The 27,673-nt window shown below is 38.1% G+C and overlaps 4 protein-coding genes and 2 long non-coding RNA genes across 10 annotated transcripts; 3 read left to right on the top strand and 3 right to left on the bottom strand.

The window, feature by feature from the left end:
* Positions 1 to 2,572: 2,572 nt before the first annotated feature.
* LOC129749277 (uncharacterized) lies at positions 2,573 to 3,482 on the bottom strand. The gene is made up of 3 exons (XR_008737992.1): positions 3,199 to 3,482; positions 2,946 to 3,107; positions 2,573 to 2,824 (listed from the first exon to the last, which is right to left on the bottom strand). It is a non-coding gene; the product is annotated as an uncharacterized LOC129749277 (long non-coding RNA).
* Positions 3,483 to 6,310: 2,828 nt separating this feature from the next.
* On the top strand, positions 6,311 to 7,924 carry LOC129749246 (protein C19orf12 homolog). The gene is made up of 2 exons (XM_055744182.1): positions 6,311 to 6,627; positions 7,181 to 7,924. Exon 2 carries the CDS (start codon positions 7,203 to 7,205, stop codon positions 7,623 to 7,625), a length of 423 nt encoding a protein of 140 aa, XP_055600157.1. The 5' UTR covers positions 6,311 to 6,627; positions 7,181 to 7,202; the 3' UTR covers positions 7,626 to 7,924.
* Positions 7,925 to 8,575: 651 nt separating this feature from the next.
* LOC129749193 (uncharacterized) lies at positions 8,576 to 15,235 on the top strand. Of its 5 annotated transcripts, none has more exons than XM_055744127.1 (5): positions 8,576 to 8,814; positions 10,564 to 10,883; positions 11,908 to 12,691; positions 12,921 to 13,391; positions 13,459 to 14,193. In XM_055744127.1, exons 2-5 carry the CDS (start codon positions 10,792 to 10,794, stop codon positions 13,945 to 13,947), a joined length of 1,836 nt encoding a protein of 611 aa, XP_055600102.1. In that variant the 5' UTR covers positions 8,576 to 8,814; positions 10,564 to 10,791; the 3' UTR covers positions 13,948 to 14,193. The 5 variants fall into 5 exon arrangements, with proteins under 5 accessions (XP_055600102.1, XP_055600096.1, XP_055600107.1 ...); XM_055744121.1 differs by having other exon boundaries at positions 8,576 to 8,818; XM_055744132.1 differs by lacking the exon at positions 8,576 to 8,814 and adding an exon at positions 8,833 to 10,232.
* Positions 15,236 to 16,109: 874 nt separating this feature from the next.
* LOC129749234 (60S ribosomal protein L15) lies at positions 16,110 to 17,814 on the top strand. Its single transcript, XM_055744174.1, has 3 exons — positions 16,110 to 16,246; positions 16,738 to 17,072; positions 17,399 to 17,814. Exons 2-3 carry the CDS (start codon positions 16,764 to 16,766, stop codon positions 17,702 to 17,704), a joined length of 615 nt encoding a protein of 204 aa, XP_055600149.1. The 5' UTR covers positions 16,110 to 16,246; positions 16,738 to 16,763; the 3' UTR covers positions 17,705 to 17,814.
* Positions 17,815 to 19,214: 1,400 nt separating this feature from the next.
* LOC129749255 (ATP synthase lipid-binding protein, mitochondrial) lies at positions 19,215 to 23,258 on the bottom strand. The gene is made up of 4 exons (XM_055744188.1): positions 23,214 to 23,258; positions 22,366 to 22,483; positions 21,344 to 21,548; positions 19,215 to 20,620 (listed from the first exon to the last, which is right to left on the bottom strand). Exons 2-4 carry the CDS (start codon positions 22,411 to 22,413, stop codon positions 20,457 to 20,459), a joined length of 417 nt encoding a protein of 138 aa, XP_055600163.1. The 5' UTR covers positions 22,414 to 22,483; positions 23,214 to 23,258; the 3' UTR covers positions 19,215 to 20,456.
* Positions 23,259 to 24,383: 1,125 nt separating this feature from the next.
* On the bottom strand, positions 24,384 to 27,142 carry LOC129749270 (uncharacterized). Its single transcript, XR_008737990.1, has 6 exons — positions 26,842 to 27,142; positions 26,703 to 26,780; positions 26,082 to 26,643; positions 25,374 to 25,668; positions 24,984 to 25,304; positions 24,384 to 24,913 (listed from the first exon to the last, which is right to left on the bottom strand). It is a non-coding gene; the product is annotated as an uncharacterized LOC129749270 (long non-coding RNA).
* Positions 27,143 to 27,673: the final 531 nt, after the last annotated feature.

The following is a 27,673-nucleotide window of genomic DNA, read 5'->3' as shown; positions in this document are numbered from 1 at the left end:
CTTGGTTGACAGTCCCGGAAGTTATGAAAATGCTGCTTTTCAAGCCACAAGTACAGATGGCTTGCCAAACCAGATATTTCTTCGCGAGCTTTGACAGTTTCATGTGCTTGAAAATATCTGCTACCTTTCCCCTTCCTTTTGCCGTATAAAACTCCTGTCCCGGAAGCTGCTTGTAGTCGGCTTTGACGTAGGTTTCGTCGTCCATTACCACGCAGTCAAACTTCGTCAGCATCGTCGGGTACAGCCTCCGGGATCGCGCTTTGGCCGTCGTATTTTGTTTATCATCGTGATTTGGAGTCACTACCTTCTTGTAAGTCGATAGTCCGGCTCGTTTTTTGGCTCGATGCACGGTTTTAGACGATACACCCAGCTTATTTGCGGCATCTCGGAGTGAGAGGTTAGGGTTTCGCTTGAAACTACCGGCAACTCTCTTTGTCGTCTCAACGGCTTCCGGTTTTCGATTTCCCCCCGATCCAGATTTTCTGGCTGTCGACAAACGTTCCCCAATCACTTTAATTACATTTGTAACGGTTTATTTGGCAACTTTTTAGCGATTTTGCCAGATTTGCATGCGAGTAGATCGGATTTTCGCGATGCGTGAGCAAAATTTTGATACGCTGCTCTTCTTCCTTGGACGGCATTTTGACAACTGAAGAGAGTGAATTCCAAAATCAAAATAGGAGCAACATTCTACACACACACACATTCAAAATGAGGGGTGTTCAGGTTTTTTAAATGCAAAATTGAAAGAAATACGTCAAGTTGATATTGACCAAATTTTGACCGTATCACCCTTTACTTCAGTTATGTTAATTAATATTATTATTTAAATTATTAATTTATTTATTTACGTTTCACAGTAATTATTTCCATTCTTTTATTGAGGGTCTGAAATCAACTGCAATTGATACAGGTAAGCAATTTACAGATTCAATTTACAGAAACGAGTGTCACCGTATAGAATCTTTTAATTTTAATGCCGAATCCGAAATATTTGAATTTGATTTCTATTTTTCATTTAATGTTTAAGTTTAGTTTATAATTGAATTTTGGTTTTGGAATTTGGATTTACTTTTAATTTTTTTTTTTTAACGACTTTGAAATTATCTGAACTCTTTACAAAGTGTGCTCTTTAATGCATGACTTTATTTTAATGAGAATACCAATTATTATATTACAATAATTGCCCATCAAAGCTAAAAAATGATTTTTGATTTTTTTTCAAATTATTTCATCTCTACACATACGATTATTCAAATTACTTCCTAACATTATCCAATTGGTGCAGGAAGATGTTTGTGGATTGATTGAGATTGCGGTTTTCCAAAAATTACCTTTTTCAAAAAAAAATTATTTTCTGCATACTTTCGGATTCGGGTCAATCTTTTATAGCTCTAAGATATTTTTTGCGAGTATATAATTTGAAAATATTCATTCATTTCCTAATATTTGGATTTTGTATTTAAACCGAAAAAAAATCTCATAAAGAACTGGAACATTTCGATTCGTAAAACTAGTTCAATAGCTGAAATTAAATTTTTGTATATTGCGATTGAAACTTTTATCACTTTTATGATGAAAATTCTATAAAATGAATTAATTTTTTCAGGTTTTGATAATTTAGTCTCAAAATAACCTTTTAAATTACAAATTCTTAATAAATACCTATGATTTTCGAAATATTTATTCTAGATTGAGAAAACAAATTTTCCCATAACTTATGAGCAAATTTGAAAATCTAACAATCTGAATTAATGTTCTAAATTCTATTTTTTTTTGTTGTGGTAACTGCTTAAAGTGTGAAGTATTAGGATATTCTGAGCATATTTAATACAAAATTAAGCTGAAAGCTATGGAGGCCTCAAGATGATCCAAATTCGTTCTTTCTTTATGTATGTATGTATGTATGTATGTATGTATGGTTCTCCGATCGGTAGCAAGGTCCAGCCTTTTTCTGTGTGGCTTGGCCTTCGAATTGCTTCTAAGGCTTCCACGGCCGATGGTTCGTCGAGGGAAGGCATCCAACCTTCAGAGACCTACAGACAATGGTTGGCAATCCACTCCGCTTGCAATAGTCTCTTCAGGTTATCCCCAGATGTGTTCCCTCTCAAATATATGATTATTACAATGTGATGTAAGATGTGTTATCTTACCTGTCGGCAACTTATGGGATTCGAGCCCAAAAGTTCTTTGTTGCCGCTACCGGGAATCGAATCCAGTACGCCTGCACACTACCAAAAAAATCTGTAAAATTACATCATATATGATGTAAATAAAAAGAAGCATCATATATGACAGAATTTTCAGTGCGAGTTCAATATTACATGTCATTGAACTCGCAATGATGTAAAATTAAAATAAACTTGTAAATTAAACACGCATGGAAAATTCCTTCATTTATGATGCTTCTTTTTAGTTACATAATATGTGATGTAATTTTCCACTTTAATTTTGTAGGGCGTTTGCGTTTCCAATAAGAATTTTTGGTTTTTTGTTTTCCTTTTTTATTAAAAATATTTTGCAATTTTTTTATAACATTCAACATTATTGCAAAATTGAATCACTTGTCCTATCTATATCACTAATTTATCGTTTAAAATAGCGTTTCCTCCACTTTTTTAGTAATAGATTCCACATTTCCAATAGTCCTTTAAAAGACTCGTCTTATGGTCAACCGCATAGCGATCCAAGATGGCTTTACGATCCGTTGGAACCTCCGCAGATTTTCGGTCCGATAGCCTTCTCACGCTTGATTCGTTATGTTCGAGAATCTTTTGCTTCCGCTTTTTGGGGGTTGAAATCAACTTGAATGAGCAGCCGAATCCTGTAAATGAAATTTAAAAAATCATTTAGTTTCAAGATAAGATTTAAAGCATTTCCATTCTTTCAAACGCAATTATAAATTCAATATATTCTAAGAATTTCTGAATAAATTTCATCCTTACCAGGAAACTTTTCGCTCTCTCCTCGCTTTTCAGCCCAATCAGCTGTTTCTGTAGAGTGGTAACGTCAAACAGTGACCGCAACTGTTTCTTCGAGAATAATCATTTCTACTTCCGTCCGCTGTCGTTGGGTTTGGGTACTTCCGGTAGAACGAATGGTGGTCCCTGAAATAAATAAAAAATTATGCAGTAATTATCATTACGGTCACTGAAAATTTTTTTGCGCGCACAAACATGGAACAATTAATCTACTTACCCCGTGTTTTCTTTTGCAGAAGACCGATAACGCGGGATATCGAATCCGACTTACGATAACCTGGGACCATTTCCGTTCGTTGCAGACCAGTACTTCTGCGGCCATTGTCGAAGGTACAATTAAAGGCCCCAGCAGCGCATGGGGTTTCGTTGTGAAATCCAAACCTGAACGAAAACTTTCCGGCCCGGCAACAAATTGAAAACAGGTCACACATAAACAAAACAATAACAATGGCATTCATTATGCGGATGAACCGATAAATCACGGGTGGATCAGCAACTGGAACAAAATATCCAACGCTTCGAATAAAAACGAATATAACACATAAACTTTTTTAATGTCGAAAATTGTTGAATCATTGAACCAAGAAACTTTCTTTTTTTATTAAATTATGTTTGCTTTGATTTACTTGCACTTTTTGCGTTACATGCCATGTAATATTCAAGCATTTCTATTTCGGTGTTGTTTCGGATTCGATGTTTTCAGGTTTACAGGTCATCATCAATTTCAGTGCTCTTTTCGATTTCGCATTTTTAAGTTTACACTTGAATTCGCGTTCTGTGTCATGTAATATCCATATTTTCCAATTTCAGTGATAAAAATTTGTGAAATTACATCACATATGATGTAAATAAAAAGAAGCATCATAAATGACGGAATTTTACATTATGAAATCGTGTTCTGTGTCATGTAATTTTCATGTAATTAAAATTCAGTGCTGCTAAAGATTCAAATTTTTTCGATTATGTAAATTTACAATAGATAATCGTATTCCATGTCATGTAAAATTTATGGATTTCAATTTCAGTGCTGTTAAGGATTCAGATTTTTTTGCTGTGTGGGTTACCAGACTCGCGTCAGCCCATTCACTATAGACCACATCAGCGCTCATCTAAATTCGTTCTTTCTTTATAAGGATTATTGAAAGATTTTTTAGCAGTACATTTATATTTCATTGAATTACAATTATGATTCCTTATATAAGATATTAAGAAGTTTAAATTGTTTATGGTGGCCTTGAAAACTGCAAGATTCGTCAGGTTTTCCAGATACTTTATAAATCCATTATAAACACAAAAAAACACCATCAATTGATTACAAAACCTACACACTTTATAGATAAACAAAATGCATCTGAAAGAATAATTCGCAAAGGCTTGATGTGCCAGATAAAAAATTAATTCCTTTTTTTTCTCCAGCTGCACAGCTAAAAACTTGGACAAAAAGCAAAACTTTCCAAGGAGTTACGTGTCGCGAAAATGGCGAATACAGTTCAGAGGCCAAACGGCCGTTCGTCGACTCGCATGGAACGGTGTGTGAAGTTGTTAAAGTTTCGGGCACCAACATCTCGGTGCTTGGTGCGGTCAAATACCGATTTGGAGGTACCGCATGGCATACCTTCATATCACAGAGAATTCATATGTTCGATCATGTTCGGATGCGCTTCTGCCTTTAAAGTTCAGGTGTGGTTGTCATGATGCGCGAAAACCCTTGATCGTTATTAAGAGATTCATCACGACCATTTTGGCACGGAAAGCATAATAACTGCGCTGTTTGGCAAGAGGCTTCTTCGAGCTGCTCTTATCGTTGGCTGGCTGGCAGTCTAAAATTTTTATTATGTCGCGTTTTTGGCAACGATACTGTACGGACAACGACAGACAAATCGTAAACAAGTTGCAGGCATTAGAAAACTGTTTATTAACAAACAATTTTATTGGGGAGAATGAGGAGACTTGATTCCTAGAGTGATTTGAACAAAATTATTTGAAAAAAATTTAATCCAGTACCTTAAATTATTCAACTTATTTTATTAAGTTTGAACCATCAGATGAACATTTCATGCCTTCGTATATTCAACATTTTGTTGTTTGTTGTTTAATTATATGCAGTTTGTTCATTTTATTAAAATAAAAAAATAGTTTGTTGAGGACCTTAGAAGTGATTTAATTTGCAGAGGCTTTTAATATATGATGGATATTTTAATTAAAATCCTCTATAAATAAACAAAATAGAATAGGATATTTTAAATTTTTAGATTTAAAAATTTCGTGAAACTGTCATTTTTTGACAGTTGAGGCATTTCAGGAATCTGGTTGAAATTTATGTGTCATTCGAAAATCAATGTCTCCCCCCTCTCTCCTCCCCCTAGGTTGTCCACGTGGTATATGAACAGCCACTAATAACTCTTTGGAATGTAGCAGTGTACCAGCTCACGACAATAATGAAAACCGAGATCAAACTTACTTCTACTTTCTTTATACGCAATACATTTAAGAATAGATTTTCCCCAAAGGGCAGAACCAAGGGATTGAAATCAAGAGAGAATTCTTTGCATTTGGAGTGGTAATGATCAAAATTCCACAACTGCTTCACAAATTGCAACAATTTGCTACAATTAGCACATTTTCACTCTCTCTGAGCACTGGGAACTAAAACCTTCTAATTTACTCTAACAAATTACCACAAATAATCAAAAATTCAATCATTGGATGCACAATTTGTATGATCATTGACGAATCTTCTCCCTTCATTTCAGTCCCCCGGGCAGAACATATAAATTCTTCAGTAAGCTTGATTGAATCATCAAATGAAAAGCTTACATTTTTATGTTCATGTAAGCTTTATGTTATTTTTTTAAATTTCTTTATAAGAAACGGCTCATTCCCTGAGGCTTTAAGGAGCCAAACTCGTTTTGTATGTTAACAATTGTTACTTCGGTCTAAATCATCACTTAAATTTTTAACCTTAATGTTTTTTTAATTTCCATTTCATGATCACTGGCATCTCTGCCCTTGGATAAGATGAAAGTACATAACCGAAAATGAGCTCTTCCCGCTAAGCGTGTAAAGAATTTTTGTTCAGTGGCGTGTTTTCGTTTTTTTGTGATAAAAACAAATCGTTGGTTCGAAAGGGCATATCTGGCTGTCTGTATATTTGAATAAGTAATGGAATTTCCCGTTTCCGGTTCTTGCTGTGAATTAATAATGAAAACAAAAAATCAAACATAATTCTCACTTATTTTAAAAAATATTTCATTTAAAAAACAATGTTACCCAATGATTATTAAAATAAAAAGTATATATGCACATTTTGTCATGCCACGACAGTGAGAATAAATAAAAAAAAAGTTAGACTGTTTCGAATTTCATCATTCGTCGTGCCTTTAATATTCTTTGTTTTATCTCTTTATTTCTTGAAATTAATTGATAATTCCACTTTTTGATTAAACCGACTACCGTTTAACGCCTGGCGCGTGGTGCTAGAAGCTAATTTTATGTAACAGTTCAATGTAATGGTTCATATTTAGACATTACTCATCACCGTTTTATTTTGTACTTTTGTACTGTTTCTGTCGACGAATATCGGACAGAAAAGGATACTCAACTTATCGTAATCTAAATTAAGATTTTGTTTTTTTTTTATCTACTGGTAAGTTGGCCTTTTTAGTCATTTGAGTTGAAATAGTAGAAATTTTTACTTATCGATTGGCAGAATGGTAGCTAGCTACTTATCTATTGCACAAGACCTGATCAATATTTCTCAGAAAAAATACAAGTGAATTATGATTTGCTTATCAACAAGGAAATGAATCGTTGCGAATGTCCGGTTGTGATTTATTTTATTATAAAACACCATGCAATCATATTTTGTACTAAGATAACTAAGACAAACCTACATGAACTTTTTTTACTAGAAAAAAAAATGGACCATACGAGTTGCATGACACGACTTATAAGCTCATCATCATGTAGAATTTATATTCATCGATTAAACATATTCTTGAGTTAATCCTTTGCCTATTTAAAGATTGTCCTTACCCGTATACCTTATCCATGCGACTTCATGAAAAACAACCTTGAATAATTCTTCAGCATTAAATTGTTAAAAACAGTAGCTAACATTTTTCAATTGAACAGTATTGACCATCCCAAATACAGTTTTCAAAAGAGTAGAACCTAACTAATGATCAATTTTATTTTAGGAGAATAAAAAACCTCGCCAAAATGCCAATCAACACTCGGGAGCTGATGGAAGCAGTCGGCACACTAACGGACCAACACAATATGCGCGTCACCTTGAAGAGTAGTTTGAAGGGTGCGGCAATCTGCGGCTCGTGCAGTTTCATCGGTGGTGTCCTGGGGGGACCGGTAGGATTGGCCGTCGGTGGTACCATCGGAGCCGTCAGTGCAGGGTACATGAGCCGTGGCAAATTCCGCCCGGTTAGCCACATCATCATGCACGATTTAAGTCACCGGGAGCAGGAAAAGTTGAAGAACCACATCGTGGCAGCCGTAGCAGACATACATCCGACCGATCTGGCTATGCTACTGCCACTGATAACCGGAAATATGGCGGTGCAGAAAGCGATACTAAGCACAGTTGTTTCGTTCATCACCAACGATATGGGCATGCAGATCATAGACTGAAGGCGAAACTAATATAATGTGTATTTGCGGATTTGTTAACGTTGGTCGTGATAAGTTTGGTGCTTTGCCGCAAAAATTTTTCTACAAAAGAATAGGGTTTTTAAAATCATACAAGTAAATATATTATTTAAAAAAGAGACAAAAATTCCGTTTATCTTCACTGTAGGTACCAAAAGGTAAAGGTCTCATAACAAAAACAAACATATCTCAGTTTTTATCTTTTCAAGTTAATACAATTTTTTTGTCATGTTAACATAGTTCTTTGATTTTGTAGAATATAACCTATCGTAACACATTAAGAGCCGCAAAGAAATCTAAACCCGAAAACCCCAAAATTTGGCATTCTCTATCCCAGAAACGACTGGACCAAATTCTTCAAATTTAGTATCTTTGAGTTATCGAAAGTTTTGTACACAATTATGTAGAATAAAGTTTTTCTATAAAATGTACCACATTTGAGTTATGCTTCTCAGTGAAGCGCACTCGCGTAAAGAAAAAAACGAGGTACCTCGTCGTTGGTTCCCATTGTGTTAAAATACTATATCTTTTTTTCGTTTTTTTTTTTTTTATTGAAGTCATCATTCTGTAATTCGCGCGACTTTTTACATAGTATGACCGAATGTCATCTATGCGGTACAAAATTTAATGGTTTCGACGTTGGCTTGAACATCTGCTAAACAAAATTGTCGTAAACGATGAGTCATACAAATCTAAAACTTCCGAAATGGCATGACCGATCCCCCCAAACTAATAATTTTGAAAACATTCTGTAAAGGCCCATATACACTTCCCGTGATAAGGAAATTTCCGCGGTGAAAACCGAGAAATCGAAATGAAAACAGAATTTCATCTTTCAACCATTCCCAATCGATTCCACCATGTCACATTGATGAAGTACACGAGCTGGAAACCGAGCTTAAGATAAGAAGTTAGCAATTTTTCAAACCCTATACAGTAATAATCTTTGCCAATGGCCAAGTAGGATAATGCAAACCTCGAAGTCAAAACAAGCTAGTGCGGACTATAGGTTCCTATACATATATCAATTCCATAAGTATTTATTAAAAACAAAACATATGCGGCGGTCGGAGCTAGATCGCGTGAATCGCTTAGTGTGCTGTTGAGCTTTTCCAGAACCAGAAGCGTTTATCTTAAAGTTTTGTGTTTCTGCCATTTCTATTTAGTGTTTGTCGGTGTGGTGTTAATAGTGTTTTATAGATTACAGCTGGATAGTGGCAGTTATTTTACAAAACAAAATTTAATGTGTTAAACGTTTTTCATTTTAGAATAGTTCGTTAAAAGCGTTCTAAAGCTTAATTTTGAATAATATTCAACGATTATTTCATAAGCCATTTTTCTAAATATACCAAACAGTTATGCAAATTGTAGCACTGAGGATCTCAGAACGCTGGAAGTATTCAAATGATTGATTCGTAAAAACGCGGCTCAAAGTTGTTAGGGTGCTCGAATTTTCAGATATCTTTCAAAGCTCAGCAGTTAAATTCTATCGAAAAAGCGAGGAATCCGAAGTTTTTAAAAAATCCGAGTTTTTAACCAGATATGTAGACTCGTTTGTTCTAAACAAGAAATTGATCATTTGTGGCACTGGCTAAATAATTACCACTAGATGCACAATTTTCCCGTAGGTGCCGCTATTAGGCCTACTCCCATTCTGAGCATCCCTCTGATCCTGAGAGCCATTAATAATTACAGTCATTTCGAATGAACGTTGTTTTAAGTTAGATCGACATTTAGAAATAAGAACTTTATGTAGTCATGTAGACTTCAGTTGTTTGATGCAATCAAGAGCTCAGAAGAAAAATCGATTTTCACTTTCGACTTGATGCACAGGAAGTTGCATCAGTTGATTAGTGCTGAGTAGTTGAGTTAAACAATTAATAGTTGACTTTTAAGTGCAAATTTTGACTTTGCGAGCATTGATTTTTCGAAATTTTCTTGTTTACAAACCTTTATACTAACGCTACGTATATAGAAAATCATTGAAAAAAACATTCGATTCTTTACAATGAAGAATTTGGTACGGTGGAAAGCAGCACATGTGCGTGCATGCCGTCTCAGATGGAACGAGCAAGAGTTTAAAATTTACGCGCCCATTGTTTATCGTTGCACATGTGCATTCGATTAGCTCAAAAATATAGCATCATAATTAAAAGATTTTTGAGAAATTTTAAGGTTTTAGTGAAATATTCATTGATTTATTTATTATTATACGAATTCCAGCAAAACTTTTAAGGATTTTTTTTATTTTTTAAATTTACAACATAATATTTAACGCCAGATAATATTTAACGCGCCAGCACTAAATTTTACTTCGGATGTTAATGGCATTATTTGCTATAATTTTTATGAATTTAGATTTCCATATACCAATACGGAAAGAGCGGCACTGAGTTCGACCTTATGAACTGAAAATTGAACTCTCTTTGTTGAACTGAAACCACTTCGCGAGTTCACTTCGAGTCGGAACCGCAACCAACGAACACGACGCAAAATTTTGTCGTTCCGGCCGGAATACTATGAAAGGAACATTATAACAGAATGTCGACCGTGTCAGCGTAAAATTCTGTCCGTCATTGTCATCATATGGTGAGCGGCTTGGAATGTCCGGAAACTTCCGGATGTTATTTACTTCCCGTGGGAAGCAACATCCGGAAGTTTTCTTTGACCGGGAGTGTCGAAACTTTCCACCGCTCTAATTGCAAGGCAATGCACCGGAAGAGCATCATCCGGGTACAAAATTTGAGTATGCCTATCAGAACTTATAGTTTTGCGATTGCCCAGTGGAACTCAAAGTTAAGTGACTGCCACTGAAGTGCTGTTTTGAACAAAAACTACTTAATTTTGAGTTTAAATATAGGAGCGTGCCCTGAACGTGATTCGCGGAGAATCAAAAATTTTTAAATGTTTTCTTTGGCAGCACTGAACGAAATTCACCAGAATACATCTCCGGAACGATTTTCTCCATTTTCTCCTTTTCTCGAAACAAACAAAAAAAAAAGAAACAAGCGCGAGAATCAGACGAAGGCAGGCAAAGCAGCCGTTGATCGGTATTTCTCCGAGGAAGTTTATGTTTAGTTAACAAATTTCCTGTATTTCTGAAGTGAATCAATTTGGTCGCACCCTGATCACAAATCACCGCCTCACGATGGGTGTCATGGGCTTGGTAACATTTTTGTCCCGACTGCCGGGTGGTTGCCGAGCGGTGAATGTTCTAGACGAAATCCGAAACTCCGGCAAGTGAGTATACCATTTTGGTACTGCGTTCTAACATTTCAAAATGATAATGTCTCTCTTGCCAAAAAATAAACTGCCGCCATCTTTGGGAATTTTTATAACTGGAATTTATCAGAGAACTGTTCAGCTTTATATTTTAACTGAAACTATAGATTTTAAAATGGATATGTTGAAAAAAGAAAAAAATAAACAGGTAATTTTTCCCATTCCTGGCAAGGGTTCGTTATTTTGAGTTTTATAGGAGTTTTATGGAAGTTATGGCCCAAGCTAGAAAATAATTTTTCGAAATTTTTGAATTATTTCCAGCATTTCCAACCAACCTCTAAAAAAGTCGGTCCTTCACCGAACAGATTTCTATCAAACTTGTTCTAGAGTAACTTATTTTTTTGAAGTAGGTACCTACTTATCTAGTTTTAGTTTTTAGAACTTTTCCAAAATCTAGAGAAATTTCAGGACCGTATTAACTAACAAAATTATGCAATTTGACCCGTTACATTTTCTCAAAGTTTCTTCAAAAGATTTTCGAGATTCATGACTGTCACGTTCAGCTTAAATGACTACTTAGTGTTTTTTTAATCAAAGCATATCGACTACTCTTTATTTGTTTGAAGAAAGTAGCTAGTGCTATGGTTGACCAACCTCAAATAAAAATTAACAGAGATTATGGTTCGTTTATCCTCTCATAACTTAAGACATTGAGTGTTTTTTTTTTATAAGTTCAGATGTTTCAACGTCTCAAATCAGCAATTGACGAGCATGTCCCCCGCACTTCATTTTGAACTAAGTTGATATTTTCAATGAAATGCAGAGTTGATTCTTAATCTTAACATACGTAAATTTTGTGATTTATTTTTGATTAACTTCTACGCATCTTGTGTGAGCAAATAACAGGAGTCATTTTCAGATATATGCCTCGATAACTTCCAAACGGCACAAGGCAAGAACGAATAGCGATTGTAACTTATGGTTCTGAACAAACTTAAGATTCATCACTACTGATAGACGTTTTTCTACCGCCAATCGACAGAGACGACCCGCTGATCGTGCTCGATTTGCTAACGCTGATATGCTCGCTGAGCGGCCCCATCGATGAGCAAATCTACGGCTGCCGGAATCAATTCGCCTGGACATACATGACGAAGTTTTGCGATCGGATGCTCGAAGCCGGGGCACGGTTGGTCTTCTTCATGGACGGCAAACTGCAGGAGGGCAAATACAAACACTGGCTCCAAAGGCAGGACAAGCTGTACGGCGAACATCTCAAAAAGCTGGAAAAAATCCCGCCGGAATGGAGGGGCAAAGATCGCGGCAACGTTCCGGGCAACGTTTCCAAACATGCCTTCATCGCTGCGTTGGTGTCGGCCGCTCGGAAAAAGGGCGTTCTGATAACGACCTACGATGCCGAGTGCGACACGGAGATAGCGCTTTTTGCCAAGAAGCACGATGCCTTCGCTATTTTTACGGGTGATTCGGATTTTCTTATTTTCGAGGGTAAATGGCGACTTTGGTCGAGCGCGGATTTGGATTTGGACGAAATGAGAACATTCGAGTGGGATAAAGAAGTGTTAAGAACCACTTTGAAGTTGGACTGGAATCAGATGCCGTTTTTTGCAGTCCTGTCCGGAAACGATATGTACAAGAACCGCCCGTCCTTGTTGAGCACTTTCTATAAAGTGGCCCAAAGGGTTATCGACCTTGGGTTGCGATCTGGTAAGGACAAAATAACCATAGATTTGTATCAGAGGATTTACGGAAAAAGGGACGAAAACCAGAAAAACAGCATGGAAGATGCGCTGAAGCTGTACGACCTGGTAAGTTATGTTCAAATTTCTTTCATAAAGAATTCAAAGACTAACCAACCAAGAAAAAATCAATATTGTTTAAATCGTCTGAGAATCAACTATATTAGTCAGAGAAATATAAAATTGACGCTCATAAAACTTCTAAACGGATGTCACAGGTAGTATGTTTCAGTCTTTTTCTTGACCTAAAATCATTTTAAAATACCTAAAAAATTAACTTGCAAAATTTTCTTTGCAGAATGTTTCGGTCAAAAAACCACTGGTCCCTGCCGAGATGCGCCACTTTCCGAACTATGCCATCTGCATTCTGCGTAACATCCCGAACTCTATTCGGTTGCCCTGCCTCGACCTGCGGGATGCCGAATACTCTCAGATCGCGCTGCAGATCTACCGTCGCCAGGTGGGGATACTGTTCCGTCACCGGCCGGTTGTATACGGTCAAACGCTTACGTCACCGATTTTCATCAAGCCGGGTCATTTCGCATCGTACAAAATCATCGCCGTTACACCGATAACACCGCCGATTGGCTTGCGAGTACCGAAGCCAGAGGAGCTGTACTCGCTGGACAGCGAAGTGTCTTCGAATCTGGTGATGACGAAGCTTAAATTGCTATGCTGGTTGACCTCCGATACCCTGAGCGTCGAAGACGTTTTCTACATTCATCCCAACTACCTTCTTGATGTTCTGACGCTGTACTTTCTTGTTGAGGTTAAATAGTCCCACAGAAATCCTTTCTTCATTCAATAATTCCGATCATTTTTCTCTCTGATTGCAGAACAATCTCATCGACGTTATCACTGCCGACATTATTCTGGTGGTAATTCACGATTGCCTGGCCAATACCATTCCCCGGGTGCTGCCGTTGCTGCGGCCTCGCATGAATAATCTCAAGGTGTGTCACATCTACAACGGATTCTACGCCCAGCTGTATTTTTGCGCAGAAACTGTTGGCCTCCGGAAGGAACTGGATTCCTACTTCCTGAGCAAATTTGACGGGGTATATTTCAATGCAATCGTCGACCAGCTGCGGTACGATTACTCTAAGGTTGAGGAAACCCTCAGTTCGCTGAGCAACTTGCGACTGTACGCTCGTCTAGCCGTTGCTGCTGGAGATTGTTCAGTGGGTCAAGGTAATTTTCAACCACCAAACCTGCAAGCGCAAACGCCGGGCACCATGCCTAATACCGAAACCATGCCTAATACCTTCAAGGTAGAAAAAGTTTATGACCAAGCGCCACCCCCTAAAATGTCCCGTTGGCAGTAAACTAATGTTAGTTAAACAATTTTTTGAATAATCAACTTTAGCGTTAGCTTTTTCAAGCTTGTTTTGTTTGAAGGAAGCTGAGATTTTTCCTGAATACTCAACAATGTTCTGATGCGCTCAAAAAAAAAAATAACCTGCCGCAAGTAGACTGATTCAAACAGTTGCGTTTTTGACGTTTTGAACTCTAAATTTTTCTTTAATTTTTAATTTGGTTACCACCTATAATACATTTGCTTTTTTGGAATATATGAACTTCTTTAATACGTTTTTAAAATACGCCTACGATGACTCTAAATGGACATTTGATACTTAAAACAGAACTAAGTTTTGATGAACTGTGGAGAAATCAACGAAATAACTTTTGAATTTAAAACTTTTAAGCAACCATTTTCATTTCCTTTAATATAAAAATCTCTGATAATCCAATAATAAAAAAACGGAAAGAACGAGAAAAATGCTTGAGAAACATTGCTGTATTGGAAAAGAAAACAAGGTCCGGAAAAATAGCCGTGGTGGGGTGAGAAGATTGCGACCTTAAGAGGAACACATACATTCGATTGCATAACTTGATTTTAAGAATTTCTTTTCTTATCAAAGAGTTTATTTTTGTACTTCAAACATGTACTGCGAATAGAGTACCTTATACAGTTTTATCCGAGCTAATAAGGTTTTTTAAATCTTTTTTCCCTGTGATGACCAATAGCTACAATACAAGACCGGATGGAGCAGTTGTCTCTACGGGATGATGGCGTAAATCAGTCGACGAAAACCGACAGCAGCCATTCATTCGGTTAACGAAGAGATCGTTCCATTTTGTTTACCTTCATTAAAACCAAATGCAAGTTTTAGGTGAACTTTTCATCTGCGTTCTTTTCAAATCAATTTTGAGAAGAATTGAATAGATCAGATTTCTTAGTTAAATTAAAACTAACTTTAAGAAGTTTCCTCACTCCTGAACTGTAAATTGCTCCTTTGACTGTCCACATAAGTTTCCTTTCCACCGTCAGCTTCCCAAGTCATATACTGGCATATTAACTACAACCAAAAATATGATAGTGATATTCGTATACATGTGTTTGCATTTGCGTTTTTCATACGTTTTTTTAAGTACGAAACAAAAAATCATAACATATGCACAAAAAAGGCACAACAAACATTGGTGAACATTTAAACAGTATAAACAGATTAAGATTCCTAACTCTACGAACGGAGTATAAACAAAAACGCCGGCCATAGTATAATATAAGCAATTCTATTTTAATAAAGTTCTTAAAGCTTAACATCGAAACATAGTAGAAAATTTGTAGTGATTTGTGAAATTGTCCATACCTAATATAAGGTATATACTCAACTTCCACAAGTCACGTGTTCCATACCTTTTTATCTTCCAGTGCACAGAGCTCCGAAAGGACAAAAAGTGGAAGCTCTAAATTGTCTTCAGGTCATTTGCTCCTTAAACCATCCTCATAATTTGAAAGCATAAAAATATTCAGTTCAAACAAAACGAGTTTGTCTCCTTAAAGCCTAACGGTATGAGCCGTTTCAAATAAAGAATTTACAAAAAAAAAAAAATTCAGTATACTAATCGATCACATTAAAGTTTGAACCAAGTGTAACAAATAGGTATTTGCGCAATTTGTCTCCACGCGCTCATATTTGAACACAACCAGCATATATTGATGTGTTTTGCATGTTTTCAACTGCCTTTTTCGTAGCATGGGAATCAGTTTTTGTATACAAAATATTAGTTTTAAAATGAAAAGGAAATCGTTATTTTTTGAGTGTGCATATTTCCTCCATCCTTCAGACGTGTCTTGGCTAACGATCGCCCGGGGGGCTAACCTCACGCTATTTCAGAAGATGGATTCTGCAACAGCAGTACCAACGTAACAGAAATAAACACACTGATAGCAACTGTCACTTATCTCTCTCTCTCTCGCAATTATTTGTCTCTCTTTACCGCTGCTGCGTGCGAGAATCGGAGCTCGCAAACTTCCTCTTTCTTTTTGATTTCGAACCTTTCGGAAGGTAGGTCGCGATTTTTGTGGTTTCCCGTTAATTTTAAGTAAATTCTGAACTTGGTTTGAATGTTTCCAGGCAGTAGTTTAATAGTATTCGAGAAACTCTCTAATGGAAATATTTCTGTATTTTAATGCAATCACGAGTGGCTGCAAAATATTTTTTTTAGTAGACCAATGAAAAACCGCGTGTTTGATTCAAAATGGGCAGCCATGTTGCTGCCAAGTCGTATATTGCAGTACTAATTTTTGTTTTGGTTTTCTCGTTTCAGGATAGTCAGGTATGTACAAAATAGTAGATCAAATGAAAACGGAACTGGGACGACATCCAGCAAGCGGAAGTGCGACGCTTAAGCTTTTGGTAACTTCAAGATCGAAGATTCTTTTGGGGGCCGGTGACCTCTGTACATGATGAGCTCAGCATGGCCATGCACCCCTCCGAAGTGCTAAGGAATGAAACGGATAACTCATGCTTCTGACAATATTCGAGAGGGCACCGACCACCGAAATAGTTACGGTGATTTTGTGTTTATGAATCGCTTAATGCTCGCCCAAAGGAGTGTTCTTTCCTCTTTTCAGGTTATGTTACACTCTATGCTAACCCGTCTGGTTCCACGTATTTGCAGATGTTGCTCAGTTGTCGTCGCTTGTCCAAGAATGACCCCGGGGTGGCTATGACTGTTCTAGGGCAGTTCGATGGGCCATCCCGGGAGGCAGGATAGACACCGATGATGTGACTTCTGATCAACAAAACGTTTGATTTCGTTGCTAGGGTCTATCCTCATTTGGAAACTCACCATGGGAGCCTATCGCTACGTGCAGGAGCTCTACCGGAAGAAGCAGAGCGATGTGATGCGCTATCTGCTGCGTGTCCGCGTCTGGCAGTACCGCCAGATGACCAAATTCCACCGGGCTCCAAGGCCAACCCGCCCGGACAAGGCTCGCCGTCTAGGCTACAAGGCCAAGCAGGGCTTCTCGATCTTCCGCATCCGGGTGCGTCGTGGTGGCCGCAAACGCCCAGTTCACAAGGGTTGCACCTACGGCAAACCGAAGAGCCACGGTGTCAACCAGCTGAAGCCGTACCGCTGCCTGCAGTCGGTCGCTGAGGTAAGCTTTACAGTTTAACATCGGGTTACTACAGTGAAATATTCCGCTAATCCGAGGTTTCGCTTTATCGGAGTCATCGAGTTCATACAAGATCTCCAGAATTAGCAGGCTTTCTCCCGATGACCTCGGATAAGCGGGGTTCTATTGCTTTTCTAGTTGAACCTTAATGATGATATTTATTCTACAAATTTTCACACTGAAACCACTTTGATGGCCTTATCTTCCTTGGATGTCTGACACCGAATCGATCAACCAGACCAATTCATCCCTGAAATTGCTCGATTTCTAACGCCCTTCCACGTTGTTTCTTACTTTCTCCCCTAAAGGAACGCGTCGGTCGCCGGCTCGGAGGTCTCCGGGTGCTGAACTCGTACTGGATCGCCCAGGATGCCGCCTACAAGTACTACGAGGTGATCATGGTCGATACCGCGCACAACGCCATCCGCCGGGACGCCAAGGTCAACTGGATCGCCAACGCGGTGCACAAGCACCGGGAGCTGCGCGGTCTCACCTCGGCCGGCAAGAGCAGTCGCGGTCTGGGCAAGGGCTACCGGTACGCCCAAACCATCGGAGGATCCCGACGGGCTTGCTGGCGCCGTCGCAACCGTCTGCACATGCGCCGTTACCGTTAAGCGAGAACCGGCAAAGACGGTATTCGTTAATTGGGGCGATACAGTATGCCATTTACTGGATCTATTGTTTTTCTTAAGGAGCATAATATAAGAAACTTGAAACATCCAAACGCTGGCGGTTTATGGTTAAGTATCCGAAAATCCAATTTTCTGTTCGTTGTATTTTGGCTTAACTATCGTTTAAAACAAGCTTTTGGTAATTAGCATTTTTTTTTCGAAAATCTCATGACAATGTTACAAACAAAAAATTGTATGATCTGTACAACAATTTCGATCAGGTTACATTGGATCAATTTGGTTTAAACAATTGTGACGTGGATGTTTCAAAACAAACGAGTATTTTGAATTCACACGCCGATCAGAAAATGGTTCTCATCCTTCTCATCTCAAATACCTTTTTCATCGCATGCTCATCTGAAATCCGTTTCATTTCCACTCGTCAATTTACGAGGTGCTGCCTACAACCAGGCTTTATTGGGTGCCTATTTTCTTTTTATCTTGAGCATTGACTATGCAGTATACATTCAGGCGTATTCTTGCAGTACTAGCTTAAAAGGGCGGTAAGTTTCACAAATTGTGAATTTTAATAAAATTTTAAGAAACTTCGATAACATACTTCCGGCAATCTAGTACTTCACTTTTCTTTGTCGGAAGTCCGCGGACTTACGAAATGTGAATTTCAATAAAAACTTTAGAAACGTCGCTGATGAACTATGGCAACAAAAGACAGACTTCCGACCATCTATATACAAACATTTTTCACGCGAACACAAACGATTGCTGGCGAAAACAGCAACAAAAAAAACCATCTCCACCCCGGCTGGGAGGATGGTTTGTACAAAATATTTCGATCCCGACCGATTTTACTCCAACCGTTTGGGCGCTCATTCAAGCAGTGTCATACACTATGCAAAGCGTGTTTACAGCGACAAAATTTCATCGAATTTGTACAAATGTTGAGTAGTCTGTGGCCCGCTTAAAATTTATAAATTTGCACAAAAACCATAGGCAGTCTCGGTTCCATAGAAAAAAAACGATAATGATGTTGATTTTTTCAGAATAAAATATTCAATTTTCCCATACAAACCTAAAAGTTCAAATTTACTCATGTAAACTTTACTACAAAAAATCTGCTAAAAATTATGGATGAGTTTTTGGCCCAAGACGAAGCATTTTAGACCCCAGGCGTATTATCCTTTTTCGAAAATCGATACCGAATTGTTCAGTAAGGTTGCGGTTTTGTAGCTTTAAAAAAAACGAAACTTTGTCAGTCATGCTGTAGGAATATCTGTGGATTTCTTCGAACAATCTTGAGGTAATCCAATCAGCTGGGTCTAAACCCAGGAAGAATAAACTCGATCATTACAAATAGGCACTGAACGTAAAGTGATAAAATAACATTCTACAAGTAAGCTAAACATTAGAATAAAAATTGATTTCCAAACTCAAATTTTGGAATACTACTTGATAGGGATTTCTTTCTCAGAACAAAAATTTAAACGAAGTTCGGTTCTCTTATCTTCGGTTTGTACCAGTAACTAGTCTCAAGTGTTTTTTTTATTCTTCACGATGGTTTTTTGTTTGTTTGTTCTCCTTACAGTACGTAGCAGTTTAGATGTTATTTTTAAAAGCAGGTTAAACGATCTCTCTTATTATTTTTTTCCACATTTTCGTTGGTTGGTAGTGTGTTTGTTGTTGATGTTCTTGTTGTTGTTGGTTTACGCTTCACGAATTTTCCCTTCGCGCCCGGATGATGTGATCAATCGGAACGAGAGCTTTTTAAATCACAGTACAATGACGTGTTCCCTCGGTTTGATTTTCGCGCTGCATCCGAATACCACCCTCCTATCCTAGCCCAAAGGTTGCAATCCTCCCAAATCACAATCCCACGGGCTGTTGCTAAGAGACTCGCGTAATGCGATACAGATGGAAACCAATAACGGAGACACTTCTAAGGACCCTGATTCCGTTTTCTGATCAGCGCTCACACTGGTTCAGATGTTTTGGAAACGAAAAGACACGTTCGTGAAGGTGACTGCTTTTCAGTAAGAGATCCTTCGGGTGTTTTTTCTTTGTTTTGTTGCCCAATCCTTCCTTCGGTTTTGTTCTAATTTCCTTCGGCAGCCTTAATTCGGTTCGGTTATCTACAGTCCTACAGCACCCTTCGCTTCATTTTTTTTGACTAACTTTTTTTAATTGGTTGTTATTAATTTTAATCGTAGTTGCAGTTTGTTTTTACTTTCGGAGGTTTTCTAATGGTTAGGAGTACCCTTGAAAGAAGGATGAAAAAATGTGCGCCCACTAATTTTAAACTTTCTATTTGTAACAAATTAGCGAAAAGGGGAACGCGGGGCGCACTTGCAGTGTTGTTTACTCGATGGCAGCATATTCAAATCTTTTGATAGCTGGGCAGTTTTATCACGCTTCTTTCATGGGGCTGGTCCTCCTAACGCGGTTCGAACAATTTAGTCCTCTCGCGGTGATCGATTATGGATGTTGTGGCAGGCCAAACACACAATAATTATTATTGCGCTTAGTTCTGGATGCCTCGATAATTATAATTCGAAGAAAATTTTAAATTCTCTCAACACATGGCAAAACGTTTGCTGATTATTCTCCTCAAGAGTTGTTTGGTTTTTTCTCGTTTAAACGGATATATTTTGATGTTTTTCTGTTGTTGTTTACTTTATAGCAGATTACGATTAAGGGGGGTGTTTTGTTTTTTTGTGAAAAAAAAAATCAAATAACTGATTTAGAAAGCGAAGAGCAGCAGGAAGGCCATCATCAAACAGAACAGACCCATGGCTTCAGACAGGGCGAATCCCAGAATGGCGTACGAGAACAGCTGCTGCTTGAGCGATGGGTTCCTCGCGTAACCGATGATCAGAGAACCGAATACTGTTCCGATACCGGCACCTGTGTTGTTTGTTTCGGTTTTGATTTTCATCATACAAGAAGTTGGGGAAAGAAAAGTACAATTGATTAAAGATCTATCAAGTTTACGTAGGTCGAACATTCGATTGGATGTTATTCGAATAATAAAATGATTAGAAAATGATAAGGCTTACCACAAAAACCAAAACTAAAGCTGCGATTAGTACAAAACAAAACTTAAGCATGCAGATGGGACAGTGCTGTGCGTGGTTTCGAGGGGTTGAATTTTGAGTTAGGAGATGGATCCGCAGATACTGATTGATGACACAGACGCGCTTTTCTTGCTTAATTGATGACAGTTTGGGTGCTTGCGTTAGGTTGGGTTTGTTAGTCGAGTTTATACCACATAAACTAGAAAGCAAACAGCATCAGGAATGCTATCATTAGACAAAACAGCCCCATGGCTTCTGCTAAAGCGAATCCCAGAATCGCGTACGAGAACATTTGCTGCTTCAGGGATGGGTTGCGAGCGTAACCGACAATGAGTCCTGAAAATACTGTGCCGATTCCGATTCCTAGCCAAACGATTTCCGGTTCAAGGACAGTAGCAAGCAGGGGGTGGGTTATTTCGTAACAAAGCAGGGTTATCATGCAGGGTGATTAAAGGGATTGATGATCAAATGGTTATGGTTAGTGAATGAAAACCAAAAACAATCAAAATAAAACCACAGATTACTGGAGGAAGGAAAATTTTGGGGCGCTTACCAGATCCAGCGACACCGACGGTGGCGGCACCAGCACCGATGAACTTCGCGGCGGAATCGATATCCCGGGTGACCGGCGAAGTCTGGAATGACCGGACCTGGGGCAGCAGAGCAACTGGGGTGCTGTTTTGGGCGACCAGGGTCTGGCTCTGGCTGATGACGGCGGAGCTCAATGGTCGGAGGTAGGCTTTCGTTCCATTGAGGACCTGTGGGCGGAAGGAAGGGGTGGAGCAAAAGTTAGAATAAATCTTTCAAAACAACATAAATTTATATAAAAAAAAGTTTTTTAAGTGATTTTTAAAGTAGGTATTTGCTGTATAAGGATAGACCGAAGATAACTATGAGGATTTCGGTTTTAAAATCATTAATTAAAAATTATCCGTCAATATTTAATTCTTCTAAAATAATTATGATTATATTTAAAGGATAGAAGCATCCATATAATCAATCAAAGCTTTTGGTTTGGAATAAAAATCGTTGTATTTTGATTTCAAACCCTAAGTTTTTACAAAAATGGGACCAAAAAGTGAAATTTCACCTAAAATGAAACACTGTGTACCATTTCCATGAACTTTTTACATTTAAAGAACAATCTTAGCAGATTGAGATCTGTTATCGGAAAGATTTCTAACCCTAGTCGTCATGTTTATGTAATAGGAATAGTACACAAGGTGATGCCAAAATTTGAACCAAATCGCTCACATGCACCGCACACGGATTGCATAATCATGTTAGATAGTAACAAATCAGAAAATTTTTAACCTTTACCGGTCACCTGAACTTGTAGCAAAATTTGGCCATCGTCAAAAACAGATTTAAATTTAACTGTTGCAGATCATCTTCCGAATGCAAACATGAAAAACATTATGTAACAAGTTTCAGGGAACAAATTTCTGCAATTTGTCAAATACCATTAAAAAAAGGGGAAACTTTTCCTAGTTTTTACATCTCATTTTTCCTCTCGGTTATGTAACGAATGCAATTTTCACTATTGGTTTTCCGGTTCCGGAACTTGATACTTACCAGGTTGCGGGCGACTGGGGCAATACGGGCAGCAGACGAGACGAACATTCTGAAGCTGTTTGGGTTATTTAGTTTGCTGGCTTAGCGTATTGACTATCTGGAGCCCTCTCCGAAGGATCTAGGGTTCGATTTTATTTTTGCGGAAAATCGATTTGCAGCAGCAACACCAATGGGAGAAAAAGAAAAAGCCGGAATTAGTAATACTGGAAACCCGATTGACTTACCGATGAAGTATCTTTTCTCTCCGGAAAATGGGTTCGAGGATTACAATTTTATTAGGACAAAACAAGTGAATTGATGCGATTCAATTGAATACAGGCCCCAGTAGGCGCTAGCTGCCAATTTTATTCTCAGGTAGCGTACAACTTTTTCGTTACGTAACTAGCCGTGTCAAAGAAAAATCGAATACGTAACAGCCTAGGCGTTTTCTATGCACCGAAATGTTATACACTTTCAGCTAAAAACTTTTAATGGTCTCGAAAACCCGCCTGGAATCCGACTCGATCACGTATTAGCACCGGAACAATCGCTTCTTAAACAAAACCCGGCCGGAAACCGAAAAATCTCTCTTGCATAAGATGGCCGCCTCTCTCTGGGTGAACAGCCAATGGTTACCTTTAGCTGGAAAAATCAATTCACTTGCCGCCCGGTTACGAGATTATCCCTTTTTCCGCAGAGAAAAAACAATGCTCCATCCAAGTCACTATTATCAAACCCGGTCACGGTCAAAGATCGGTGGTCACAAAATCCAGGAATGAAAATTTTGCTCCCAAGTTTCCTACGCCTACTACCAGTCAGTCTGGGTTGAGAAAATTGTTCAACGAAAAAAAAGAGGAGAACACACTCACTTTACAATGCGGTCGGACAACTTATCGAAGAACAGTGAACGGGCAGTTCGATCTCTGGTCGATTCGAACCTGCTCGCGGGGCTACGGCTGCTGGTGTTGGTGCAATCTCGCGTGTATGGATACGATCGGAGCCGGTTTACACGCACACCATTTGCCTGACCCACCGGAAGTTGGGTGGCTTGATTCGTATTTTTTAAACCAGAGGCCGCTTAGATAGGATTTTTTACCGGTAATGTTTTGCTTTATTCCGAGAAAAGTAGCAGATTTTAACACTTGGAAAATGGTTTATATGATTAATCAATAGTCGAATTACTTTCCACAAACTTTCCTATTCAGAGTCTAGAGCAATTTACAGCTGAAAATCAAGTCTTAATTTTGAGATTTCTCATAGATGACGTTGGAAGTGAACATTTTTTCAAGAGCTGTACAGATGGAAGGTGATCTTCGTCGATGACGCAAACGGGAAATGTCATCGATGGATGACAGATTCAGGTTACACTTGCAGCTTTTCGATTGCAAATTCTAAGCATCAAACCCCCAAAGACAGCAATCAATTTTAAAAACCTAAATTTGAATAAGGTTTTGAGGTACATTTTAAAAACAGTTTTTAACAAAGCAACATCCATAAATTGCTTTTGCAATTTGAATGCCTTGGAATGCATTTTCAGCCGATTTCCTCGGACTTCTTCTATGTGAGCAAATTCAGCTAAACTTTAACCTAATCTTACCGAATATTTTTCTACCTTTTAAAACACTATCACAATCTGATCGCACAAAAAAAGAAAAAGATTAAAATAATGGCAATCAACGCTACTTACCACCCGCATGGAGCAGTATCATACAATAACGATTTCCATTATCTTCTTCCTAAGACACACGAAAGATTAGATTTATAGTTTTGGATTATTGATGTACGATTAAGGTAGTCTTTTTTCCATGAAATGGAATCGTTTGGGCGCACTTTACGATACAGCGAACGGGTCGTTAAGTAGAGTAACCATTCATTTTTTTTGCTTTTTTCTTTATTCAAATTGTAGCTAAACGATAGATGTTATCGTTATTTAATCTTCAATTTCACGTTTTCTGACGCTACAGCTGATCTTCTCAAGATCTTTTTACAATTAAAAGTAATTAAAGGTACCTTCTTTCCAAAAATAAAAAGGCAGAGCATTCATGTAGAGATAATATTGTTTATTGAACTATTGTTTCAATTTTAATTTGTTTACAGAAAATGTATACAATAAATTATAAATTTTAGAATTAAAAAAACCTGAATTGAAAAAAAATATCGTCATTAATTCAGATCCTTAGTGAATAACTAAAATCTTCCAGCAGCTTGTCTAAAATTGATAAATTTTATAGTGATTCTTCAGCTTGCTTTTCTGAGACTCATCGGAGTACTATTCCCACCCGGAATGCCCAGAATAGTCAAGGCAGCATTCGAGCAGAGAAAGCTACTGAATTTTCAAAACTACAATACAGTTTCGGATCCTATAGAAACAGTTCCAGTAAATAATGCCAAGGTAGTATTCCCGCTGTATCGATGGAATGGTTTTCGGCTCCTGTTGTCAATTGCCCAACTTCTCGATTCAGTTGGAAGTAGATTTCTTGCTGCGTTTGATGACTATTGTACACTCCTGGCAGTGGTTTCGCTTCGTTCATCGGCGTTTGTTACGGAGTATCCAGAGTTTTAAATAAATCTGAAATTAAAATAAATCCATTATTAAGAATTTCTTTTTGCAAAAACAAAAAAAAAAACAATATTCTCACTTCATTACTGATGGTCGCTGTTTCGTCGTGTTCGATTCTACCAGATGACCCAGAATGTTGAACATTCTCCATCCGCCAGAGATCTACTGTTGCTGCTGTTGATGATGCCATGGTGATAGTGGTGCACCTGGTGACATTATGAATCGATTGATGGTGGGAAGCTTAAATATTGTTGTTAGGCAATATTTGCATGTTCCGCCTTCAGCTGTCTGTTCTTCCTTTGGGCATTCCATCAACGGTTTTTAGTCCCGATCCAAGTCAAGAATGCTTTCATTTTGAACCGCCATTACCATTCGAATCACCAATCTAGGTTTACTCTCTCTGCAAAATATTAGATCGAAATTTTAATTAATATACATAAATTAAAATATTATGAAAACGAATCTTTACCTAGAATTTCCGTATCACGATTCCTCGTTTAGAAGTCGCATAAAAGAAATTATTCTCGAGAAACTTAACAATAAAAATTTTCCTTCAACCAAGGCAAGTGTGAATGCTCCCAGTAAAGTTTACTGGCTTCCTGACCACTGGCTCCAACCGATGGGCAAATTTTACTGGGCTTTGGCAGTGGTTCTGCAGAAACCTTTGGCATTGGGTTCACGATCAATTGTGCTCTTACTTAGCAGTTCAAGAATGTTCACCACCTTCCTGTTGTTTCTGCTTTTAGCCAGTGGGATAGTTATTTCTGTAAAAAAAATAAATCGTCTAAATCACTATCCTCAGAAAATATATTTGCTCCTAGTTGTCAGAATTATTCTTAGCTTTCTGTAAATTAGAATTAAAACTAATGCCATATTCGTTTTCATCCTGGTGGTGCACCGGTAGTGCACCAAGTGCTGTCAAAGCGTTTTTTTTATATGAAGATGACAGCAGTTGGTGCACAACCATCTTTCCACCAGATGAAAACGAATATGGCATAACAATATATTTCTGAAAATTGAAATAAAATTAAAGGAAGTTTAAAGTTTTAAAGAAATTAATTAATTAACTAACACTAAATTTTAGTGTTTATAATTTAAATGAATCAATTTCTTAAAATTTTCAAATTAAGGTAAACAAGCAACAAGGTAAGCAAAACATGACTATAATTGAACTTACCTGGAAAAAGATTCTTCCGTTCCTGAATTTCTGCAAGTGGCTCACACGGTTCCGAATCACTTGTCCGGGAATCCGTTGACAATGATGGCAGTTGAAGACGTGCCTGCAGAGCTTTCTGTTTTTGAGCGATTTCAACCGCAGAATTTTTCGTCGTTTCCGCTGGCCCGTTCGACAGCGTGCCGGAAGTGTTGGTATTCATTTTGGCACTGGCACTTTTTTTTGCCGGAGCTTATTTTACAATTGGAAGAAACTGGTGCCGTTTGGTTCGGGACACGAAATCACAGCAAAAAAGTACACATTCTATTTGTGTTCTGTTATGATTTGTTTCGGCGAACACTTGAGACTCCAGCATATCGTCCCTGACCACTTGTGACCGCTGTGCCCAGTCTGTTGCCGAGTGCTCTTGTGCCGTGGGAGAAGAAAAATTAACATCCTGCTTCTGCTCTTCCAGCGGAAAGCGGGTTATAATCCAAGGGAACCGTTTGGTGGTGCTGCTGTTGCCGCTGATGGCGGTACGGTCGGTAGCGGCTGGTGTCTGGTGGTCGCAATCGTGGCTGAGGAACTTGAAGAAACGAAGGATAAAAAAAATGAAAATTTTCACTAAACAAGTTTTTTTCTTACCTAGGCCGGACGTATTTTTTGACTTCCTCCTCGACGATTTCACCGCTACCAGAAGATGTATATGTTTCCGAACGTTTCCTGGAAAATCAAATAGGTCGTCGTTTTAATAGAAATTTAACTGGACTAGAATCGTCCTTACCGAGATTTCGGCTGAAAATATCTGCCATTTTTACATGCGAGCTTCTGCTCACTTCAACCACACGCTCGCCATTTTTTATTTTTGCTTCGTTGAGTGAAGACACACGCCACACTCAGTTGCATCACGAGTTTGGATTTCAGGATTATTACGTGTATCTTACAAAAATATTTTTTTATCATTTCTAGCAAAGACGCATGAAAAGTTGAAAAATTAGCTAAAAACTTGAAGATTTAAGAACGATTACTCGAATAGTAACTATTCATATAATCAGAACAGAATAATATCAACGATTTAGTGTATGATATTTGATTATGCGGGCAATATTTCTTCCTTTGAATCATGAGCCTTGTTGTTTTCAAGGGGCAGGTGCTGTATGAGTGGTTTTATTTTCTCTCTGCCATCAAGACAATGAACTTTTTTTATTAGCAAAAAAAGCAAATAAGATCAGGAGCTTGAAATCTTTATAAAGAAAGGATTCGTTGTCGGGCAAAAGAAATTATTATCTTATTATAGGGCCAGCAATTCATTTTATTTCTGAAGTCTAGATTTCCGACTTCCGACTGAGTTCCGACCCAGGGGTGGAAAACTGAAGAAAAAAAACAAAAAAGGCGGTCAAATGTCAAACCTGATTGAATCACCGCCCAGTTAGGGACCATTCAAATATTACGTAACGCTTTTAGGGGGGGGGGAGGGGGTGTAGCAGTTTGTTACGCTTTGTGGATTTTGCTTAGAAATTTTGAGACGAATGTGTTACGTTAGGGGGGTGGGGGGGTTGAAAATGCCCGAAATTTGCGTTACGTAATATTTGAACGGCCCCTTAGCAGGCATCAAA

Source organism: Uranotaenia lowii, chromosome 1, assembly GCF_029784155.1.
Source record: "Uranotaenia lowii strain MFRU-FL chromosome 1, ASM2978415v1, whole genome shotgun sequence".
Classification (NCBI taxonomy): Eukaryota; Metazoa; Arthropoda; class Insecta; order Diptera; family Culicidae; genus Uranotaenia; species Uranotaenia lowii.
This window is presented reverse-complemented; position numbering and strand designations above follow the sequence as displayed.

What these genes read in the sequence shown, in the direction of transcription:
- LOC129749246 (XM_055744182.1), top strand. Translation starts at nt 7,203, where the DNA reads ATGCCAATCAACACTCGGGAGCTGATGGAAGCAGTCGGCACACTAACG.
- LOC129749193 (XM_055744127.1), top strand. Translation starts at nt 10,792, where the DNA reads ATGGGTGTCATGGGCTTGGTAACATTTTTGTCCCGACTGCCGGGTGGT. An exon ending in GAAATCCGAAACTCCGGCAA is followed by an intron (nt 10,884 to 11,907) that starts GTGAGTATACCA and finishes GCCAATCGACAG; the next exon opens with AGACGACCCGCTGATCGTGC. An exon ending in CGCTGAAGCTGTACGACCTG is followed by an intron (nt 12,692 to 12,920) that starts GTAAGTTATGTT and finishes TTTTCTTTGCAG; the next exon opens with AATGTTTCGGTCAAAAAACC.
- LOC129749234 (XM_055744174.1), top strand. Translation starts at nt 16,764, where the DNA reads ATGGGAGCCTATCGCTACGTGCAGGAGCTCTACCGGAAGAAGCAGAGC. An exon ending in GCCTGCAGTCGGTCGCTGAG is followed by an intron (nt 17,073 to 17,398) that starts GTAAGCTTTACA and finishes TCTCCCCTAAAG; the next exon opens with GAACGCGTCGGTCGCCGGCT.
- LOC129749255 (XM_055744188.1), bottom strand. Translation starts at nt 22,413, where the DNA reads ATGTTCGTCTCGTCTGCTGCCCGTATTGCCCCAGTCGCCCGCAACCTG. An exon ending in CCCCAGTCGCCCGCAACCTG is followed by an intron (nt 21,549 to 22,365) that starts GTAAGTATCAAG and finishes TTCCGCCCACAG; the next exon opens with GTCCTCAATGGAACGAAAGC. An exon ending in CGTCGGTGTCGCTGGATCTG is followed by an intron (nt 20,621 to 21,343) that starts GTAAGCGCCCCA and finishes CAAACAACACAG; the next exon opens with GTGCCGGTATCGGAACAGTA.